At 46.8% G+C, this 23,291-nt stretch overlaps 1 protein-coding gene across 1 annotated transcript in view; it reads left to right on the forward strand.

The window, feature by feature from the left end:
- Positions 1–23,291, forward strand: part of RYR2 (ryanodine receptor 2) — a 545,602-nt gene that overhangs the window by 516,538 nt on the left and 5,773 nt on the right. Inside the window, exons 99-102 of the mRNA XM_084828209.1 lie at positions 11,891–12,037; positions 13,347–13,481; positions 16,313–16,469; positions 21,418–21,482. Coding sequence (XP_084684335.1) covers positions 11,891–12,037; positions 13,347–13,481; positions 16,313–16,469; positions 21,418–21,482 — 504 coding nt within the window. The remainder of the gene's footprint in view (positions 1–11,890; positions 12,038–13,346; positions 13,482–16,312; positions 16,470–21,417; positions 21,483–23,291) is intronic.

The following is a 23,291-nucleotide window of genomic DNA, read 5'->3' on the forward strand; positions in this document are numbered from 1 at the left end:
CACCCCTATGGGAACCACACTCAGTATCGTTCGGAGTTGCAACTGACAGTAAAGACGTTTGCAAGTATCGCGTAGTATTTAAGAAATCATAAAATGCACACAACAAACTTTCATTAAAATCTAGCACCATAAGTGGGAAACCCCCCACATGGTGAGGCATGATGGAGGAAATCCAGCAATCGTATTGCTCCTCTGGCTGGGTCAGACGATGGCTAAGTTTCACATACATGTTGCCCTCACCCGTGGTCCAGACTGGTAGCAGGTAGGGATGGATGAAAGTCCCTTACCTCATCCCGCAGCTTGCTTCGCGGTGGGGGGGAGGCGCTCCGTCCCTCCTCCCGAAATTCTGTGCGGGGTGGGAGGCGCCCCATCCCTCCCCGCCGAAATTCTGGCTGGGGGGGAGGCGCCCCATCCCTCCGGCCGCGAATCTTATCTCCTGCCAGGATGCAAATGGCGGCGGCTGTAGCCGCCGCCATTTGCGTCCCTGCAGTCAGCCGTGATAGGCTACGTAAATCCTTATGTAGTCTATCACGGCTGACTTTGGGGGGGAAAAAGCGCGTACGCAAATGGTGGCGCCCATGGGTGCCGCCATTTGCGTTCCTTATTTGGGCACGTGTAGTCTACGTAAACATTTACGTAGACTACACGTGCCCAAATAATGAACGCAAATGGCGGCGCCCATGGGCGCCGCCATTTGCGTACACACTTCCCCCCCCCCAAAATCAGCCGTGATAGGCTACGTAAGGATTTATGTAGCCTATCACAGTGTTTTTTTAAAATCTAGCCGTGATGGGCTATATAAATCTTTACGTAGCCTATCACGTTTGTTGTTGTTGGTTTTTTTTACTTGGAAATGGCGGTGGCGGCAGCCGGTCGGAAGACTGGCCGCCGCTGCCACCGAACCATCGCCAGGAGCCGCCAGCGCCAGGGACATTTGACAAAGGTAAGTCCCATTCCAGGGGGTGGCGGGGGGGTGGCGGACCGTTTCTCCACCAATTTCGGGGGGGCGAATGCGTTAGGGTTGGCGGAGAATTTCTCCCCGAAACTTCGGGGGGCCGAGCGCCAATGTGTTCAGCCTCCCGAAGAAGTTTCGGGGAGAAATTCTCCGCCCCCCCGCCCCCCGCACCCCCCCGGGACGGGACTTACCTTTTGCGAATGTCCCTCCCGGCTGAGGGTCCCGGCGGCGGTTCGTCGGGTCTTCATCCGGGGCGGGGGCGGCAGCCGATCTTTCGACCAGCTGCCGCCGCCGCCATTCCAAGAAAACTAAAAAAAAAAGACCCTGTGATAGGCTACGTGACGATTAACGTAGCCTATCACGGCTAGATTTGCAAAGTCAGCCGTGATAGGCTACGTAAATCGTCACGTAGCCTATCACGGGTGACTTAAAAAAAAAAAAAAGCGCGTACGCAAATGGCAGCCCCCATAGGGAGCCGCCATTCATGTTCCTTATTTGGTCGCTGTAGTCTACGTAAAGATTACGTAGACTACGGTGAAAATAAGGGCAATGCTATTTGCGTTGCCCTTATTTTCGCCGTAGTCTACGTAAATCTTTACGTAGACTACAGCGACCAAATAAGGAACGCGAATGGCGGCTCCCTATGGGGGCCGCCATTTGCGTACGCGCTTTTTTTTTTTAAAGTCACCCGTGATAGGCTACGTGACGATTAACGTAGCCTATCACGGCTGACTTTGCAGATCTAGCCGTGATAGGCTACGTTAATCGTCACGTAACCTATCATGGGGGCATTTTTTTTTTTAAACTTCTAATTTCACGGCCAGGCGAGGCGAGGCGCCTCCTCCCCGGCCTGAATTTCGGCCGGGCGAGGCGGGAAGCCTCCCCCCCGGCCTGAATTTCGGCCGGGTGAGGCGGGAAGCCTCCCCCCCCGGCCTGAACTTCGGGGGGAGAGCAGCGAAGCGCCTCCCCCCCACCGCGAAAAGCTGCGAGACCAGGTAAGTGACTTTCGTGCACTCCTAGAATGCGTTGGCATTCGGCCTCCCAGAGATTCGTGGAGAAATTCTCCGACATCCCTAGTAGCAGGCTCATCAATATCCACAAACTCATTTTGACACTAGAAAACCTTGCCATGACTGCAAAGGAAAAGGAAAGAATCAACATGGGAAACAGTCTGGACAAATGGCGTGGTCTATGGCTCTATGCATAGCCTGTCCCCGCAGGGCTGGGCCTCCTTTGTGGGGGGTTAAGTGTCCCCTGGAGGAAGAAGGCGCCACCCACACCCCTGCCAGGGGGCTGAGTCCTCTAATTTGGATATTAAGAATCATTTTAACTTCATCAAAGACAGTTAAGCAACGGAGCAGTTCAATCTGAGCTTCGGGGAACCAATCAGCATAGTAGTCCACGCTCCAGTGAGGGCACCAGAGCCCTATTGGCACATGGTAGCACAGGGGAACTTTATAACTGAACAACTGCTCAAGAAAGGAAAAAAGATCACACAGACTGGGGGATATTCTTCAACTGACCTGTCAGCCTGGGAGGCCATTTACATTTCTAGGTACCCAAAGATAAGAGATAGAAGGAACACCATCAGCATGCCGGTGATGGCTGCTAAATCCTCTACTCAGTTCAGCACTGGCCGTTATCTGCAAAACAAAAAGTGTGCAGGGAGTGCTCGGGGCAGGTCTTCCCCTCTCAGCAAGACTGTGTATGTATTCCCTGGGCCTTGATACAGTACCTCTCCTTCAGTTGGATCTGTACTCCCAAGCAATTGCACCCACACTTGTCCACCAGTCGATCCAAAGCCACCGCTGCCTTGTGCAGTTGTGTCTGCAGGCGGCTCCCCCTCCATCACATGTGGGGTGAGTAGGGCCTTCTCCAATACCGGCTGCACTATGCGTTCTCCCTGCTCAAAAGAATAAGAATTTGGGGATAGGTTGTGCAAACAATCTTCAATTCCCCTTGATAGTCTGGATCAATAACCCCTCCCAATAAGGCAATGCCCTTGGAGGCCAGGCTTGACCTGGCTGCTAGACACCCATATGTGCAAGGAGGGGTCTGGATTCCAGTTCCCACCGCCCTGGTGGCAGTTTCCCCTGCATACAGCTTGAGCACACTGGGAGTGCATATGTCTAGGTCCACTGCCCCGGAGTGCTTTGAACAGGAATGCAAGCTTCAGGCAGCAATTTCCAGACTTTCAATCCACCACCTTTTGGGGGAGGGGGGGATTTACCAGCCTGTCCATGGGCGAGCTCCCCCCTGGGAGCCCCCTCTGGTTGAGTAGGCGGACAGCTTCATCTAAATGTCTGTGCCATTGCTTTAAATCAGATCTCCCAGTCAACAGTTTTATTTGCTCTTTCATTAACCCTTTCCACCAAATCTGCAGCTTGTGGATGTTATGGGATATGGTAAATCCAAGTCACTCCGTTATCCTCTGCCCATGTTAAGATGTCTTTTCCTTTGAAGTGGCTTCCATTATTGCTCTGAATTTCTTGGGGCATGCCATACATTTTCTCCAAGGCCCCTATCCCTCTTACGGTGTTTTGCTGCATTGCACAGGCATATGGGAAAGCTTGGGTCACTCCACTGAAAGTGTCCACACACAGTAAGGTGTAGCAGGCACCTTGGTCTTTAGGCATGGGACCAATGTAGTCAATTTGCTAGATTTGCCCAGGCTTGGCTCCCCGAGCTCTGTGTCCCCAATTTTTCTGGACAGCTATTTTATGCTGCTTGACTTTGCTACAGACAGGGCAGTTTTGGACAAGTTGTTCAACGTCTTTTTTGGCTAGGGTAGGCCTCTTTGTTTGGCCCTTTCCCAGATAGAGTCCACCCCACGGTGCCCACAGTGTGTGTGAGCCCAGTCAGCAAGGGCTGCTTCTACTCCTCTAACTTTCACAAGCTTGTCAGCTTCTATGTTGCCCAGTGGGGATGTCCCAGCATGGGAGTCCACGTGCCCCACATACACTCCACCCTGGCGTGCAGTGCTGTACATCTTTTGCCACATATCTGACCCCCGGACTTGCTGGCAATGGGGGCCCAGTCTTTGGCTAACCAGTTGGTTATCCACAGGGTGGCTCCTTTGACCACTGCCCATGAGTCTGTGTATATGTACAGAGGCCTCTGTGCTTCACTGGTAATCACTATCCAGATGGCTCGCAGCTCGGCCCACTGACAGGACTGGCCCAGTCCTTTGTCCCAATACAGGCTTTGATCTTCTGGCTGATATGCAACTGCTGCCCATCAGCGTGCCCCACCCGAGCCACTAGCTAACCCATCAGTGAACCGACTTGCTGCTTCTCTTCAGGTGGAAGTTGGTCCAAGGGGGGTGGGTGGGTGGGTCTTTAATAGGTGACCTGGGGACCAGCAGATCTTGGTCTGCTGCTTCCTTGTCTTTAGCCTCCCACATGACAGCCCCGAGATATGTTGCCATCTGATCATTAATGGGGGATGCCACTATGCGGCTCCGCTGTTGCAAGTATATTCTACACCTTGCTATGGTGGGGTGCTGTGCTGTTCCTGGCCGCCCTAGTTGGGTATCCGCTACCCAATTGGCAATAGGGTGTCTTTACTTGGACCCGCTGGGGTCTGGTGGTCCGCTCTGTGTCTAGCAGTGCCTGGTAGGCAGCACATATCTGCTTCTCTGAGGGGCTATAGTTCTCTTGGACTCCCATCCCCATGGCAGACCAAAATCTCACAGGCCTCTGCTTGGCCTGTGCGCTTTGCTGCCACAAGCCCCATGCCATCCCTTCCTCTGTGGCGATGACATCTAGTTCAAAAGGCTGGTTCAGATCTACTGGGTCCAGTCTGGCGTGTTCCCAGACTAGCTGCTTGGCTGCCTTTGAAGGCGGCAGCTTTCTTTCTGCATAAGTTGTGGAGGGGGCGTATTAGCTGTGCCAGCATAGGCACAAAAGGCCTCCAGAATCCCAACAGGCCTACAAATGACTGTAGCTGCTTTTTGTCAGTAGGTGGCGCTGCCCCTTTAATGTTGTCTAGTGCCTTCTTCTCCGGAATGACTCTTTGCTGTCCGTCCCAATAAATGCCCAGAAATTTCACACTTTCTGCTGGGCCTTGGACTTTTTTTGGATTTACTGCCCAGCCTCAGCTCTCAAGGTGCTGCACGATGGCATCTAAGGCTACTTGGACCGTGCTACGGTCATTCCCAGTTATCATGACGTCGTCAATGTAATGATACACACACACCACCGGTCAGAGTTGCACCTCTGCCAAGTCCTGTGCCACCATTCCGTGGCATATCGTGGCACTGTGGACGAACCCCATGGGCAAGACCCAGAATGTATACTGTCTCTGCCACCACTTGAACGCAAACTGATCTTGACTCTCAGGCGCTATGGGTATCAAGAAGAAGGCATTGGCCAGGTCCAACACGGCATGCACAGTGCCAACATTCTTCACCAAATCTTCTACTAGCGTCACTAGTACAGAACGCAGCGGCTTGCCTGATTAAAGGCAGCTGCCGGCAAGATCACATCACTCCAGTGCTGAAGGAGTTGCACTGGTTACCAGTTGTTTTCCGGGCCAAATTCAAGGTATTGGTTTTGACCTTTAAAACCCTATATGGTTCCGGGCCAGCCTATCTTAAGGAGCGCCTCCAGCAACACCAGACAGGCCGCTTAACAAGATCAGCCTCGGATGGCCTTCTCTCTGTCCCATCAGCCAGGACAGCTGGACTGGTGGGGACGAGGGAGAGGGCCTTTTCTGTGGTGGCCCCTACTCTGTGGAACTCCCTCCCTAGGGAACTCCTCCATGCCCCCTCTTTAATGAGCTTCTGCCATGCAATAAAAATGTGGTTCTTCAGGCAGGCATTTGGGGTGGGTTAGGGTATTTTAGAAAACGTTTTTATTGTAGAATTTTATTGTTTTAAACTGTTTTATTATATGCTGTACATCACCCGGAGTGGCTGGGTGACCAGCCAGATGGGCGATTAATAAATTTAATAAATAAAATAAATAAATAAACTATATCGGGGATGGCGGCATGCAATGGGGGAGCACACTGATTTAGGAGCCTGAAATCCAAAGCGAATGGACCCATCAGGTTTAACCAAAGGCCAAATTGGGCTGTTGAATGGGGAGGTGGTGGGGCGTATGACACCTGACTGCAATAATTCCTGCATCGTCTCATCTATTTCTTGCAACCCTCTGGGGAGTCGATATTGTTTCACATGCACTGGCTCCGCTGGAGGCGGTAGCACCACAGGCTGCCACTTGGCTGACCAACACAACACTGGCTTCACGCTGCGGATGCAGGGAGCCCTCCTGAACTGGAAAGTGCCAAGGTCTGTATCCACAGTACATCCCTGCAGCAAGGCAATGCCTATGATGTATTCAGGCTCTGGAGTAATCACTACCCACACCTTGCAAGCTGGGCCACTTCCTATTCCTAGCTTGACTTGCGTCCTAACGCCTTGCACAGTCTTGCCTCCATAGCCATTTATGAAAATGGTCTGGCCCCTATGCCGCTGTGGGTCCCCATGAATCAGAGTCACTTCTGCTCCCGTATCCAACAAAGCCAACACATGCTGAGTATTTCTCTCATTCCAGTAAATCTGTAAGGGCACATGAGGCCGTCAGTCCCCCTGTGATTCTTCTCACCGACGCGCTAGTGGGGAACTGGCCTTTCCGTCACTGGGGGCTTGGGGGTGTCCACTTCAGCAACTCTGACAGGTCAGGATAGATGCCAGTTGAAAGCTCCCCCTTCTGATCTTGCTTGCCACTGGGGGTCCCTCCTGCTTCCTTGGGTGGGGTGGGAGGATGCAAGGGCTCTGACTCTGGTGTGAACTGCTTGCTTTTGGGCAGCTGCTTCCATCTTTCCAGGAGAACAGCATTAGGCTGCCGGTCTATTTCATCTTTGGGCACCCCCACCCTGATGAGATCTCGCCACATCTGCCTCCGGGAAACCTTCCTTCTCGCCAACTGCCTGGACTCACCTGCCATGGTCTTTCGGGTCCTTCTACTCGATTTGGGCGTCCAGCTGGTCCAACTGGCTGAGCATAATGCCTACATCCCAGACCAACTGCCGACGGCAGTTCCTAGCATTCCCAGGAGCACTCCCTTGCCCCCGCATTTTGGAGCAATTTCATCCGCATGCCAGCAGTGAAAAATTCCTGGTCTGGTCCGGTTGAAAGCATTCCTGTAGCAGGCAGCTAACATCCCCAGCTCCCAGAGCTGTATTTGTGCTTCTCCCAGAGTTTGCCAGGGCGTGGCGACATCCACTTCGGTAGAGTCCAGCTACGCCTGGCACATAGCCTTTATGACCCAATCTGTCAAACTATGCACGCCTTGCACTGTGGGAGCCATTTGGAGGATCTGTCGTAAAGCTGGCTGGGTGGTGACCCCACTGAGCGTTACCATTTCCTCTCCTGTGAGCTGCATGACATCTCCCCCTGTATCCCAGAATCGGACCAACCAGCACATGTTAGATTCTCCTCTCTTCTGCTGACATTGCTGCTGCAGGGCAATTAACTCTTGGCTGGTATAGTCCTTCATAGTTTGCAATGTATCCACCAGGGGAGCATTGTGCCCCGGGACGGGACTGTCCTCTGGCACGCTTTACGTTCCAAGAGGGGTCTAGCCTGTGCCCTGGGTCCTGATGCCTCACTCTGCCCCAGCTCCTCTTCTTCAACCCTTGGATCTTTGTCTTCAGTGTCCACTTCCCAAGGATCTCATCTCTCTGGATCCTAATCAGGTGAAGTGATGATGCTGCGCACTCCAGCCTGCTTTGAGCACTTCTTCAAAGTGCGGCATGTCTAGGGTTGGCGGAGAATTTCTCCCCAAAACTTCGGGGGGCCGAGCGCCAACGTGTTCGGCCCCCCGAACAAGTTTCGGGGAGAAATCCTCCGAACCCCCCTGGGACGGGACTTACCTTCACCGAATGTCCCTCCTGGTGGCTGGTCCGGCCGGCGGTTCGGTGGGTGTTCGAGCGAGGCGGGAGCGGCAGCCGGTCTTTTGACCGGCTGCCGCTGCCGCCATTGCAATGAAAGAAAAAAAAAAAACGCCCCCTGATAGGCTACGTGACGATTCACGTAGCCTATCACGACTAGATTTGCAAAGTCAGCCGTGATAGGCTACGTCAATCGTCACGTAGCCTATCACGGGTGACTTAAAAAAAAAAAAGTGTGTACGGATAATGGCGGCCCCCATAGGGAGCCGCCATTCGCGTTCCTTATTTGGTCGCTGTAGTCTACGTAAAGATTTACGTAGACTACGGCGAAAATAAGGGCAACGCTATTTGCGTTGCCCTTATTTTCGCCGTAGTCTACGTAAAGATTTACGTAGACTACAGCGACTAAATAAGGAACGCGAATGGCGGCTCCCTATGGGGGCTGCCATTAGCGTACGCGCTTTTTTTTTTTTTTAAAGTCACCCGTGATAGGCTACATGACGATTGACGTAGCCTATCACGGCTGACTGCAGATCTAGCCGTGATAGGCTACGTGAATCGTCACGTAGCCTATCAGGGGGCGTTTGTTTGTTTTTTTAAACTTTCGCGTTCACGGCCGGGCGAGGCGGGAAGCCTCCTCCCCGGCCTGAATTTCGGCCGGGGCGAGGCGGGAAGCCTCCCCCCCGGCCTGAATTTCGGCCGGGGCGAGGCGGGAAGCCTCCCCCCCGGCCTGAACTTTGCGGGGGGACCAGCAAAGCGCCTCCCCCCCACCGCGAACGTCCTTCGAGGACAGGTAAGTGACTTTCGTCCACCCCTACCTGTTAGGGAAAACAGCAGCCAACTGAACCAAAGTCAGAGAGCATTATGGATCATCTAAACCCTTCTAAAACTACTGGTAGCTTGGTTCAGGCCCGAGGCCTTACATCTGTGTGTGTGGGCAGGAGGTGGAAGAGGAGTGCGGTGGTGGGAAGGAAATCACAGGTGGGGGAAGAGGAGTTGAGCATGGTGGCAGGGAAAAGGAAATTTCAGGCAGGCAGAGGAGGTTACTGTAGCAACAGAAAGGAAATCATGGGCAGGGGGAGGAGGAGGTGAGTGGGACAGCAGAGAAAAGGAAATTATGGGTGGGTGGGAAGAGGAGGAGGTAGGGATGTATGAAAGTCACTTTTCTGCGGATTCTGTTCGTGGGGGGGGAGGTGCTCCATCCCTCCCCCTGGAATCCTTGAAGGGGGGGAGGCGATCCGGTCCTCCCCCCCGGAATCCTCAACTACCAGCTCTGCTCCGCGGCGGCTCCGTGGAGCAGCCGGCCAGGCCAGGGCCATCTGCAGCTGGATTTCCGGCCGCGGACTGGCTGGTGCGGACGCAAATGGCGGCCGCCATAGCAGCCGCCATTTGTGCCCAGCCAGGGAGCCGTTATAGGCTACATAAGTCTTTACGTAGCCTATCAAGTCTGGGTAAAAACAAACAAACAAACAAAAATGGCATACGCAAATAGTGGCAGCTGCAGCGGCCGCCATTTGCGTTCCGTATTTTTCGCCGTTTTAGGCTACATAAATATTTATGTATGTAGAGCCAGTGTGGCGTAGTGGCTAGAGTGTTGGACTGGGAGCCCAGAGATCCGGGCTCTAGTCCCCACTCGGCCATGGAAGCTCACTGGGTGACTTTGGGCCAGTCACAGACTCTCAGCCCAACCTACCTCACAGGGTTGTTGTTGTGAGGATAATAGGGAGAGGAGGAGGATCATGTAAGCCGCCTTGGGTTCCTTGCAAGAGGAAAAAAGGCGGGGTATAAATGCAATAAATAAATGTAGAGTATTACGACAAAAAAAAAAAGGGGGAACACAAATAGCGTAGTGGGTGCTATTTGCATTCCTTTTTTAATTCGCTGTTTTAGCCTACGTAAATATTTACGTAGGCTAAAACAGCAAAAAATAAGGAACGCAAATGGCGGCTGCCGTAGCCGCCGCCACTTGCGTACGCCGTTTTTTGTTTTTGGTTTTTTTACTCAGACGTGATAGGCTATGTAAAGACTTGCGTAGCCTATCACGGCTCCCTGGCTGGATGCAAATGGTTGGCTCCCTGGCTGGACACGTAGTGGGCGCTATTTGCGTTCCTTTTTTATTCGCCGTTTTAGCCTACGTAAATATTTACGTAGGCTAAAACGGCAAATAAAAAAGGAACGCAAATAGCGCTCACTACGCTATTTGCGTTCCCCTTTTTTTCCACCGTAATAGTCTACATAAATATTTACGTAGACTAAAACGGTGAAAAATAAGGAATGCAAATGGCGGGCGCCATAGCTGCCGCCATTTGCGTATGCCGTTTTTTTTTTTTACCCTGACGTGATAGGCTATGTAAAGACTTACGTAGCCTATCACGGCTAAGACCAGATTGCAAATGGCATCCATGGCAGCCGGTCGAAAGACCAGCCACTGGAGCCGCTGCCGTCCGGAACATCCGCCCCAGGTAAGTCTCGTCCGGGGGGGGGATCCGTGGGGGGGGGTGGGGCTGTGGCAGGCTGATCTGCCATGGATTTCGGGGGGCCGAATGCCAGTGCATTTGGCCTCACTGAAATCCGTGGCGGAATTCTCCGCCATCCTGAGGAGGAGGAGGTGAGCTTGGTGGTAAGAAGAAAGAAGATGTGGTGTGGGAAGGAAATCCCAAGTGGAAAGGAAAGAGGAGGGAGAAAAGAGAGAATCCATGGGGGCAGAGGGAGAGAATCCATGGGGGGGGGCAGAAAAGAGTGAATCTATGGGTGAGGGCAGAAAAGAGAATCCACAGGGGGGACAAAAAGAGAGACTCCGTCCAAGAATGGCAAACGCATCTTCAGGCCCATGAAAAAACAACAAATGCACCTCCACAACTGAAAAGGTTGCCTACCCCTGCTGTAGACAACAAAGCTATCTTATATTGACTCTGCATTGTTAATTTCATGGGTAAAGGCAAGCAGTTGACTAAAATTCAATTTGTTTTTTCTTGTGTTTTCCATTTTATATTCTCATTTATTGTGGCATTAGTTTTATTGTATTAGCAAAAGTCTAATTGAGCTTTCCCCTACCTAGTGCCTCCAGATGTCTTGGACTACAACTCCCTGCTAGCTGGGGGGGTGCTGGGAGTTGTAGTCCAACACATCTGGAGAGCACAAAGTTGGGAAAGGTTAGTCTAATTCATCACATGTAAGGGATAGTTCGGCTCTGCCTCTGATGAAGAAGGCTGGTGCTATGAAGGCTCATGGTACAGTAAACCAAGCATTGCCCATTTATTCCTGAGCTTAATATCTTGACCGTTATAGAATGGCACTTTTATGGTTAAATGTGGGCTACTGGGTACTGAATGTTTGCCAAAAGAAGTTGTTTTTGAGGCAAATGGGGATGTTCACCCATCTCTACTGGGCAAATCAGTATTTTTCTATGAGATGACAATTAAATTCCCACACTGTTTTGATTAGTAGATGTCAGTATTCATAATTTCAGAACTGATCACACTGCAGACCTGCAAGATCATCCAGATGGGTTCAGTGGTGAGCCTGATGAGATTCAGTGGCTCCCCCTGGATTCCATTGTTTGTAATGATTTATCAATCCCTGAATCCAGTAGGAAGCCTATGTTACTAAGAAATATATGGCTTATTTTGTTGTGCAGATCTCAAACACAGATATGTTCCACCCAGGAGTCATTCTTTTGCTTAGAAAAGCAGGCTTTAGTCCAATGTTTTTGATAAGGGACTATGGATCAAATTGTTAAAATGTGGAAGTCTAGGCTTTTACCATGCTCATTTCTGTTAAACAGGGGTTTCAGTTTTAACCAGATATGTAAAATAACACAATAATTGAGTTTTAAAAATAACATCTGAATTAAATAAAAACAGATTTTTAAATTTTAAAATCCAATTTTTATATCTGTTTGAGAGCTGCTATCATCAGGGCTAGGACTCTAAGGACCCTTATGAACTACTGAATTCACTGTTTGTGTTTGTAGTTGAGCCACAGTTACCATTTCTTTTTCTAATGTATTTTTTATTCTCTCTCCCTCCTGCCCAAAAGTCTTTTCTTTACCTGGCCTGGTATATGACCATGTCAGTCCTTGGTCATTACAACAACTTTTTCTTTGCCGCTCATCTCCTTGACATAGCAATGGGATTCAAAACACTGCGGACTATTCTGTCATCCGTGACCCACAACGGGAAACAGGTAATGTTGCCGTTTCTATCATTAACTGCACAGAAAAAGTCACACCATCCTTTAAAATCGAGTGGACAAAGAGGAGCAATAAGAACAGAAATAAATCAAAGGGGAAAACGTTCATCATATGTACTATTTTTAAAATTCAGAGAAAATATGATGAAGTCTGTATTGCTATTGCAACTCTGATTTTGCCTCATTAGTTCTAAGAGAGACACAGGGAATTTGCACACTGGTACTAAGAATGCTTTGCAATCCTATCTGTATTTACTTATAACTAAATTCAGTTCTTTCCAGTAGAGCTTATTCCTTAGTTAGTGTGTTTAGGATTGCAGCCTTACAGTGCAATCCTATGTATGTCTACTCAGACATAAGTACACCTGCTATCAAAGAGAATTATTCTCAGGTCTACGACCTTAGTCTACAGGATATTGTTTCTAAGTTAGGGATGTTGTGAGAATCTACTGGAGGGGGGTGGTGGAGTCCAGTGACCTCCCCCTTGCCCGCCTCCCAGACCCCGCTCTCCAAAACGTGGGGCGTTCATGGACCTGCTCGGTGAGCACCTGGCAGCTGCCCCATCTTCCTAGCAAGCTGCCATTGTGCACAATGGAGCACTCACACCTGCAATGTCACATAAATGGACCCTTTACGACTGCCAATTATGCAACATTACCTACCCAGAAGCGGCTGAGCTGCCATTGTTGTGCACGGTGTTGGCTCTCTAGGAGGAAGGGTGGCTCCATGGCTTCGTCGGGCGCTTGCTGGGCCATGACGAAGCCTGCGTGGCACCATGAGCAGGGGCAGGTGGCGGCAGTGGCTCGGCAAGCGCCTGACGAAGCCGGGCACAGGTGAGTCCGTCCATCCCTATTCTATGTATTGCTGATATGGAAGAGCACTTCTTAATCGAGGGGAAACTTGATCATTTGATGGTGTTTTCTTCAGTCTGAGGGATATTGAAATGCTCTTTGTTACTTGTGCAAATACCTATTTTCTGTTTACCTTTTAAAATAATAACTTACAATATGAAACAGCAGATGATAGGTTATTAAATCTGTAGTTAGCCTGGAAAAGAAGGCAAAGGAAATTTTGTAGGGTTAAGTGTGGTTTTAAAAAGAAGACATGCCAAAAATAATTTTGTACAGAGGAAAAACAAAGGGAAATTTATGTTTAAAACACAGCTTACACTTCTCTTTCCTATTTGAAAGAAAACTTCAGCATGTGCAGCATTCAGCATAGAAAGTTAGTTATTCTTTTCTTCGTCCGTTAGATCATATTGCTGTATATTCCTTATTCATATATCATGTCACTTATTTTTTAGCTTGTGCTGACAGTGGGATTACTGGCAGTGGTAGTTTATCTATACACAGTGGTTGCCTTCAATTTTTTCCGCAAATTCTACAATAAGAGTGAAGATGGAGATATGCCAGATATGAAATGTGATGATATGCTAACGGTAAATCTTACTTTTATTCATTTTCTCTTATATTGTTAATATAGTTCTTGATCCATCTCATATAACTGTTCTCAGCGTGGCTACTGTAAAACACAATGGTTTAAGCTAAAGGAAGGTTCTATTACTATAAATTGATGGAGTCAGAAGGTTGTAACAGAAGATTACAAGAATTAGATTTTTCTGCAGCTGCCAAATAATTATTTAGTCCAAGTAGAAACATCACAGAAGGTTAGCATTATTGGATAGCAATATGAAAATCAGGGAAGCTGGGATAATTTTTCGTGGGTTGAGTTTTGTTCATGTAGAAGTATGGAGGTTTCAGAATTACAGACACACTCATTCATTCTACTAGAGCAGGGGTGGGCAACTTGTGGCCCTCCAGATGTTTTGGCTTACAACTCCTATCAGCCTAAGCCAGCATAGCTAATGATAAGGGATCATGGGAGTTGTAAGTCAAAATACCTGGAGGGTGACAATTTGCCCACCTCTTTACTAGGGGAAGTCTCCTGTATTAACAAAAATAGTTTTTGTTGTACAACAACAGCTGGTTTAAAAAATCAGTCACTCAGTTTGTTAGGCCTTTTAATCTATAACACTTTGTTAAAATTCATTGTAAAACAATGATCAATATTTAGGAATTCAAGGAGCTTAGTCTGTCCCCGTGCTAGTATGCAGGATCCTTGGACAAGTGCTGGGCTTCAGAAGGGCCCACCACTGCTGCCATTGGGACACCTGTTCTCCTGCTGTTACGGTCTGACTGTTCAGACACCACCCACTCACCTGCTCATGGCAGGGACAAGTGGGAGCTGGGGGTGGAGGAGAGTGCCCTAGCAGCAATGCCAAATGGAGCTTCAGGCTCACATGCCTGAACTTGGTGACACTGCAATCTTAATGCCTGCCTGCCTGCCAACTAATAAGCCACAAGGACCCCCCAACAACTGGAACCAACCTAGAGCTTAGCAGATGTTAAAGGATTTTTATAGGGATGGACTGAATATTGATAGCTTTAATTGAATCTTAAGAGTTTTCTTTAACAAAAATCCTCACCCTTGCCTTATGTAAGAAAATCCTGTAGTATTTGATGTTCCAAAATGACAGCCTATTTAGGCTGATCATTTACTGAACTGAAATCCAGTATACTAATCCTTGATCTCAGAGACAGTGCTACACTCCCACATTCATTATACTCTTCAAAAACGGATGCACCTCATTTGGTTCTAAGTGCAAATTATTCAACATGTTTTGCCATTGAAATCAAACAGATAATCTATACTTTCACTTATGGGTAACTGCATGCGCAACTAGATTTTGCACATCTCTGATACAGGAACTGGATCTTTGTGCAGGAAGCCCTTTTTAAAAAGCTAAAATCTTAGTGATAGGCTCTTCAGGATGGATAGCAAGGGCTGATGTATTACATTTATTATATTTTAGCAAGCAATTTTTGCATAATATGAGAATATGTTGATTGTGTTGTAGAATCTCATCTACTATCCCTTCCAACTGAATCAGTTCTTACTGTTGAAAAGAACAAAATGTGACACATGATCTTTTAGGAATATATTTATTTCTATTACAGTTTGTGATTTGTTATTGGCATTGTTTATAACCTTTAGGAAACCACTTCAGTCCCTTACAGCTCTTTCCCAGCTACAACAGTTTTCTACCATTTTTAAGAACAAAATTACTGCCCGATGAATTAATCTTGTTCTTCCTCATGCTGTCTGTGCAGTTTCACATTGGGATATGCCTGGTTCGGATACAACATGAAACCATAGTTTAGCGCCATGTGAAGAAGCCTTCTCATTGAGGTCAAGCACTCCCCTCTCCCCTTCTGCCACACACACTAGAGGATGATGATGGAAGCACCTTGGTTTAAACTAGCCTTTCCTAACCTGGTGTTTTAGACTACAGCCCCCAGCATTCCTCATCATTGGCCATGATAGCTGGGGCTGATGGGAGTTTATGTTCAAAACATCAGGAGGGCACCTGGCTGGGGAAAGCTGTTTTAAACTAACTGCTGTTCGCCATTATGTCTGAACTGGGAACTGCAGTTTGTTCAATGTATGTTTTATTGGAACAAGCTAGGATCAGAAACCATGGTTTGGTCAGGCTTGTTTCAATAACCCATAGTTAGGACTGACTACAGTTTGGCCTTGTTGGACATACAGCAGTACAATGTTAGTTTAAACCAAGATGCAGATTCTTCCAATCTCCTCCTCTAGTGTGTGCTGCTGGAAAGGTGGAGCACTGTTGTAAAGTATTTGGCCTATACTTTTGGGGAGACTAAGGGGGTGGAGTAGAGCAAAAATAAAAAAAGCAGGCAAGTAATAGTATAATGGGGAACCCTCTGCCTCCTCCTCTCATAATGGATAGCCCCCACCTCCGAGACTGAATAGATTTCATCCTCCCCACTGTGGAAGTGGCTGGAAATCCCCCCCCCCCGCTTTCATAGTAGCCCAGATGAAAAGTGAAAGTGATGGGGGGGCTGGGCACCAAAGGAGTACTCACCGCAGAGGCTTGAGAAGGTTCATTTATAAGTACAAAACTGTGATTTGGCACTATGCCTGAACCAGGCCAGAATCCTCCAGAGCTTCTCTCTGGAGAGTGAGGCACTCACCCTTTCCCCTCAGGTAGATACACATTCCCACTCTCTTTGAAACCACTCATTTATCTGCAGTTCTGACTGTCAAGGATTGAAGGACGGTCTGAGTTATGGAGCTTTCTTCCCTTTGGAGCTTCCAAGCCCCAAAGTAAAATTAAAAGTACTCATAGCAGGTTCTGTAGAATTTACATTTTTTAAATATCAGTATCTTCTCATGTACTTACAGTGCTACATGTTTCACATGTATGTGGGAGTGCGTGCTGGTGGTGGAATTGGTGATGAAATTGAAGATCCAGCAGGTGATGAATATGAAATCTATCGAATTATCTTCGATATTACATTTTTCTTCTTTGTAATTGTTATTCTACTAGCTATCATACAAGGTACGTATTCATTGCTTTTCACCAATTTAAATTGTGTTTTAATGTATAATTGTCAAAATCACATTTTCCCTGCTAATAGAAATTTCATTTGTTCACCCCGGCACAAGGGTAGAAGACATGTTGTGGTGAAATGCGCCATCCAACATATGAAATATGTAAATTGCCTGTGTCTGATATATTAGCTTATGCTCAGAGACCATTTTATGCGAGTTCAGTGCCTTGTGAAGGCTTTGAGAACAAATAATTTCAACCAGGTGGAAGGCTTCTTTTGATATGGAAATTCATCTAGTTCAGTAGAGAAGCATCAATTCTTTTCTTAATCAATTGCCTCTTTGTGAAGAAGCATGTATTTTGCCCGGCATGAAGCCATATTTTTCCTGTATAAAAATCTTGAGGAATTGAATAGAAATTCAAAGGGACTTTTTAGATCAAGGTTCTAAAAATAAGGAGGGGCTGGCAAAAGAGTATATATGGCCAAGGGTTGTCTTTGTGAGGGAGAACAAAAGAACAAGAAAAAGCAAAGTGGACGATCTTACTTGTACCAAGTAGACATAACAAGGATTCTGAACCTTTAACCTTAAATCATCAATCACATGGTGTGTTCGATATGTTTTCCCTTTGCTTGGATGTTGTATATGTGAATACCAAGTTGTTTATGCAAAAAGTTAGAAAAGTAAAAGTTTCTTAAAAAAATAATAAAAATGCCTTTATTTTGCTACCCTTTATGTGGCCCTGGTTTAACCATGCTAACCAACTTGTCAGTTGTTGTTTAGAAAACAATGTTCCTTTGAATATAATAATTGTCCAGAAGCCCTTATCTAAGAGAATGACCTTCCAAGGGATCTGTGATTGCTTATTTCTTACAAATCAAGATTTCCTGACTGAAGTCGTTGGCGATCTCAGCCTGTCTGGTAATGTTCTTGCATACAGGACTGCAACTGTAATGCTGTACTAGGACTGGTCTCCTTTAGTTTACTTTCAGGGGTTGCCTTGATTTCTGCAGAAAACTCAAAATGAAAAAAGGTGAGGGAGAGAGCCACACAAAACAAGTAATGCTCTTTCAGGGGAAGGAATCATAGAATCATAGAATAGTAGGGTTGGAAGGGGCCTACAAGGCCATCGAGTCCAACCCCCTGCTCAGTGCAGGAATCCAAGTCAGATTGGACTCAATGCAGGAATCCAAGTCAGATAAGGAAGTTTACTATAACATCTGAGTGGGGTTTCATCTTACAGTTTTACTTGGTTTCCTTTTTAAAAACCTCCAGCACAACATTAGCAGAGCTTGGGGCCTCTACTATTTCTTTCATCCTTCCCAAAATGCCTTTGGGAAGGGCAGTAGTGTGGGCATACTAGCATCTTTCCTACTCCTTCAGATTGGAACATAACTGCCCCAGAATTCCTCACCCAGCAAGATTTCTCTGGACAACCCAAACTAGGACAGTAATAATCTATAATCTGTTTTAACAATTTGTGAACCTAAATCTAAACAGTCCTGACACTATAGACAGTCTTGGCTTAAACTATTAGAATAATATCCCCTCTTTGGGGTGGGGGATCAAAATATCACATTAAACAGATTTGTCCACTCACAAGAAAGAGTTATAAGATCAGGTTGCCATCTTTGAGCAGCCAGCAGCTCCTGTTGGCATATGCTGTATGTCAATGATGATATCTATCTGTGAAAGTGGTCCCAATCATGGAGTATCTTCCTTTCATAAAGAGATGTCCTGCTCAGGTGTTTCATTCCCTGTAGTGGCTTTTCTTGCCTTTGTGATAATTAAGAATGATATGCCCAAACAGCCAAGTGCAGGTTCAGGAACAAACCAGGCAGAATTCATAAAACACTATGTCAATCCATCAAAATGGAGCTGATGGCATTTTTTGAATGCCCCACGTGTCCCTTTCCATGACACTGAAGGTGAAAAACATTGCAACTCTCAAGTATCAACCCCAAATGGCAAGCATACATATATACTATGGTTTATAGCTCATAAAAGGGGATAAGCATATTTCCCATCTAAAATGGCATTGTTAGGCCTTATATATCCTGTGTTGTTCAGTCGTGTCCGACTCTTCATGACCCCGTGGACCACAGCACACCAGGCCTTCCTGTCCTCCGCTCTCTCCCAGAGCGTGCTCAAGTCCATATTCATTGCATCAGTGATGCTATCTAGCCATCTCATCCTCTGACGTCCCCTTCTCCTTTTGCCTTCAGTCTTTCCCAGCATCAGGGTCTTTTCCAGAGAGTTTTCTCTTCGCATTAGGTGGCCAAAATAGTTGAGCTTCAGCTTCAGTATCTGTCCTTCCAATGAGCAGTCAGGGTTGATTTCCTTTAGGATTGACTGATTTGACCTCCTTGCAGTCCAGGGGACTCGTAAGAGTCTTCTCCAGCACCACAGTTCGAAAACATCAATTCTTCAGCGCTCAGCCTTCCTTATAGTCCAGCTCTCACAGTCATACATTACTACTGGGAAAACCATAGCTTTGATTATACAGACCTTTGTCAGCAAGGTGATGTCTCTGCTTCTTACTATGCTGTGTAGGTTTGCCATAGCTTTCCTCCCAAGGAGCAAGCGTCTTTGAATTCCATGGCTACAGTCACCGTCTGCGGTGATCTTGGAGCACAAGAAAATAAAATCTGTCACTGCTTCCATTTCTTCCCCTTCTATATGCCAGGAAGTGATGGAGCCAGATGCCATGATCTTCGTTTTTTTAATGTTGAGTTTCAAACCAGCTTTTGCACTCTCCTCTTTCACCCTCAACAAGAGGCTCTTTAGATCCCCTTCGCTTTCTGCCATTAGGGTGGTATCATCTGCGTATCTGAGGTTGTTGATAATTCTCCCGGCAATCTTAATTCCAACCTGTGATTCATCCAACCTGGCGTTTCTCATGATGTACTCTGCATATAAGTTAAACAAGCAGGGTGACAATATGCAGCCTTGTCGTACTCCTTTCCCAGTTTTGAACCAGTTGGTTGTTCCATGTCTGGTTCTTACTGTTGCTTCTTGGCCCTCCCTCGTACAGGTTTCTCAGGACACAGGTAAGGTGGTACTCCCATATATCCTGTGAGGCCCCAGGAAAACACAGGAGCTAGCCCTGCTTCTACAAGATCTCTAATCTCATAAGATCCTGCAGGACTAGGGACGTTGAAGAAATCTGCAACGGATTCAAATGAGTTTGAATTACTGTAAGACCAAGCTGCAGATTCCACAGTGGACTGATTTGTTCCAAGTCGCACAGACTTGTGGACCATTTTTTTTTTTACTTTCTGGAATCATACATACATTTATTCATACAAAAATATGAAAAAGACCTGTAGAACATGTGCATTTCTCCCGTAGGCTAAAGGGGAAACTGTGCATTTTGAGGGATTTGTGCAAGTGCGTACGAATGCAAGTTCGGGAAATTGAGAAAAATCCTATTCTGGCAATGTTGCCTGACAGTCCATGAAACGCAGACAGAACAGACTTAACAATATCCGTACATCCCTATGCAGGACATTGCACAGCTGGCCCATGCCCATCTCTTTCCCAAGTATCTACCAGATAACTTTCAGCCTCTTTATCCTTTTGCTGCAACAAATTTCCCCTTCCCTTTTATTTATATTCTTGGCTTTTGGCTGATTTATTTCTTTTTCATTTTTTCTAAGCCATGGTCCATTACTTCTGCTGAGCTCCATTAATGGGACTTCTTTACTAATATGCAGACATGATTAGAAGAGGAACAATGAAAAGGATGTAACCTCTAGACATTGTTACATAAAACATCTTTTCGCAATTAAGATTTGTTCTCCATATGAAAATATTTTGTGGGGTGGAAGAGAGGGTTCAAAGTCCAAAAACGATTATTTCTCTCATCTTGTTCTCTGAATTGCACTTTGGGCAGCTCCAGTTTATATGGCAAACATGAAGATGTACATCGGTATTTCCTGCATTAAACACAAGAATGGATACCTTTAAATTAGTGCTAGGACAAAGTATTCAGCCCACTGATTTTTGTCAATTTTGGGAGGAGGTGGCAGTGGGGTGAAAATGCCCCCCAAAGATTTTTTCTATCTCTGGGGATTGAGAGAAATTCTAATATTTGGGGGGTGGTTGGTGGCTTACCTTGATAGATGAGGTGACGCAGAGCCAGAGTTTCACATTCTCTCCTTACTAAAACAGCTTTGCTGCCCCTTCAGGTGGCAGTGAAGTTGCAAGAAGCAGCAGCCTGGTAGTATTCCTCACTGCCAGCACAACAGACCAGTGTGAATGATTCTGTGTCATGACCAGTGGATGGGGAGCAGCAATTTCTTTTTTCTTTAACCCACAGTACCTCGGGAAATAACACTATTTCATGATGTAGTTCCGTTCCCATTGGGCCATTCTGTTGGCAATGAGAAACCATGTCAGGCCGCTGCTTATTGAAGCTCTGCCACTGCTTGAAGTGGCAACAAAGCTTCTTTTTTTTAATAAAAAAAGTAAAATACTGTGAAAACCTCTGCCGCCTCACCTTTCATGGTAAACAACCTGTCCCCCATATTAGAATTTCTCCCCAAATGCCCCTAAAGTGGCCCCTCAAAAGTGTATGTGTGTTGGGGGGGCATTTTCAGCCCAGAAAACACCCATGCTTTGGGTCTACTGCAGACCACTGTGACATAAATGTACACGTAACAATCACGTTTCCCACAAACTTTGGAGCTGCTCTGAGAATTGAATGTATATAATATAGGTTTGCTTGTTGCAGGCACCTCACTAAATCCTGTAATACAAAATCTAAACAAATTAAGCGTGTGGCTTAGCTAGTTTTGTTTGAACATCTAGCCAGAAAAATGTTTTCAAAATATGTGGCACTCCATGCTCTAATATATATCTTCAAGTTTAGCATTACAGTTTTAGGGTTTTGATTTGCCAGTTTTTGTCATAATTTGATGCTCAGATGTTTAAAATATCACATTATTTATTACCAGGATTAATTATTGATGCATTTGGAGAACTAAGAGATCAGCAAGAACAAGTTAAAGAAGACATGGAGGTAATAACTGTCAGAGAAAATAAATGGCCAGGAAGTGATTTGCCTTTGGGAAACTCTACCAGCCTACTCAACCACCTGATGCAAACCTCCACCCCACCCCCCGTGTCATCTTCCGGCTGTTCTTGTGGTGAAAGTGAGGGATGAAGGGTGGGATCTTTTTTCTTCCTCTGACACCTGGTGCACCACACAGTAGTATGCCAGGCAAAAGTAGACTTTGGCAATGTAGTATTCTCACGGGCTGACATCTACCGTCCGCAGCCCTTGGAAATACTTTTCCCAAGTCCATGTTTGCCTATCACACTTCTGCTATGTAGTGCACCAGGTGTGGAGGATGAGGGAGCATTAATCCCTCCCACTTGTTGCAAGACCCACAGCGGGCAGGTAAGCAGGTCTGGGTTTTAGAGGACTAGGTGAGGTTGAGGGTAGGAGCAGTTGAATTCTTTTCTGGCCCAGATTTTAATCTGAGCTGAAGAAGAGTTATGAGCTCATAATAATTGCTTCATATTTGAATCAATCATTATGAATCCCTGAAGTTCCTAATTCAAAGCCTGGAAATGCAAGCTTTATTCTGTACAACTTTATAGTGCAGGGAGTGAGTTACATCTTTGAATGCTTCCTCACATCAAATATCTCCTGACAGTGTAAAGCTAGCATGCCAGGGAGAGGATTCCAGCCTAGTCTTTTGCTGGCATGCTAGTTCTCTACATGCAGGAAACTTTGGATATGGAGGATTCAACTGTACCATCTGCTTGCCACCTGCAATCTGAAGTGGTAAGTCCCACACATTCTGTATCAGAATGTGCAAATAATTTTAAATAGGTCAAATACTGTCTGTTTGGGAAACTGAGATTTTATTTGTATATATTCCTTATAGTGGAATATATGGGCCAGCCATTGGTGCACACTACGCTTGCGTGGCTTCAGCTCAGAGCACTGGGCATCTTCAAGGTTATTTATTGGTAATGAAGACTACATTCATTATCACTTTTGTTCTGTCCTCTAAAGCAAGTACTTATTCTGTTTCTAAACTCAGATGGCAGTGGTCTGGCTATGGCACCCACCAAGCTATTTTTGGTCCCTATATAGGCGTATGGAACAATTCTTCATAGGCTTGCCTAGGGAGCAAAAAAGCCCCTATTGAAAAACAGCTGGTGGGGAGTGTGAAGTTCCACCCCCCACCAAGGACCCTTGAGGCAACAGGGTCCTTGGTGGGGGGTGGAATTTGCCTGCTTCCAGCCGATTTTCAGCAAGGGGGCTTTTTCTCACCCTATTCAGTTGCATGGGGATGGGGAGGGAGAAAGAGAGGAGCCAGAGAGAGGGGGGAGATTGAAAGAGGAACTGGAGGTGGGGAGAAAAAAAGAGGAATGAGAAAGGTCAGGGAGAGAAAGAAAAGGAACCAGAGAGAGAGGAAGGAAGGACGGAAGAGCATCCAAAAGTGACGAAAGGAAGGAAGGAAAATGAGCCAGAGAAGGGAAGGGAAGAAGGGGGGCAGAGAAGAGCCAAACAGAGAGGATGGAAAGAATAGCCAGAGAGAGAGAGAGAGAGAGAGAAGGAACCAGAGAGAAAAAGAGAAAAGAGCTGGGGCAGGGGCAGGGGGAAGAGAGAGAAAGGAAAGCATGAAAAGAGCCAGAGAGAGAGAGAGCGAGAGAGAGAGAGAGAGAGAGAGAGAGAGAGAGAGAGAGCAAGCAGAGTGGATGGTACATGCACAAGGTGCATATTCATGCACAACCACAGATAGGGGGAGTGCTCTAACATTTTTGTGCTTGGCCCCCAACCCCCTGCAGCAGCCAATTTGTGGTGGCACCCAGA

This window comes from Heloderma suspectum, chromosome 1 (genome assembly GCF_057233095.1).
Source record: "Heloderma suspectum isolate Gila_16-S chromosome 1, 16-S_ref, whole genome shotgun sequence".
NCBI classification, from domain to species: Eukaryota; Metazoa; Chordata; class Lepidosauria; order Squamata; family Helodermatidae; genus Heloderma; species Heloderma suspectum.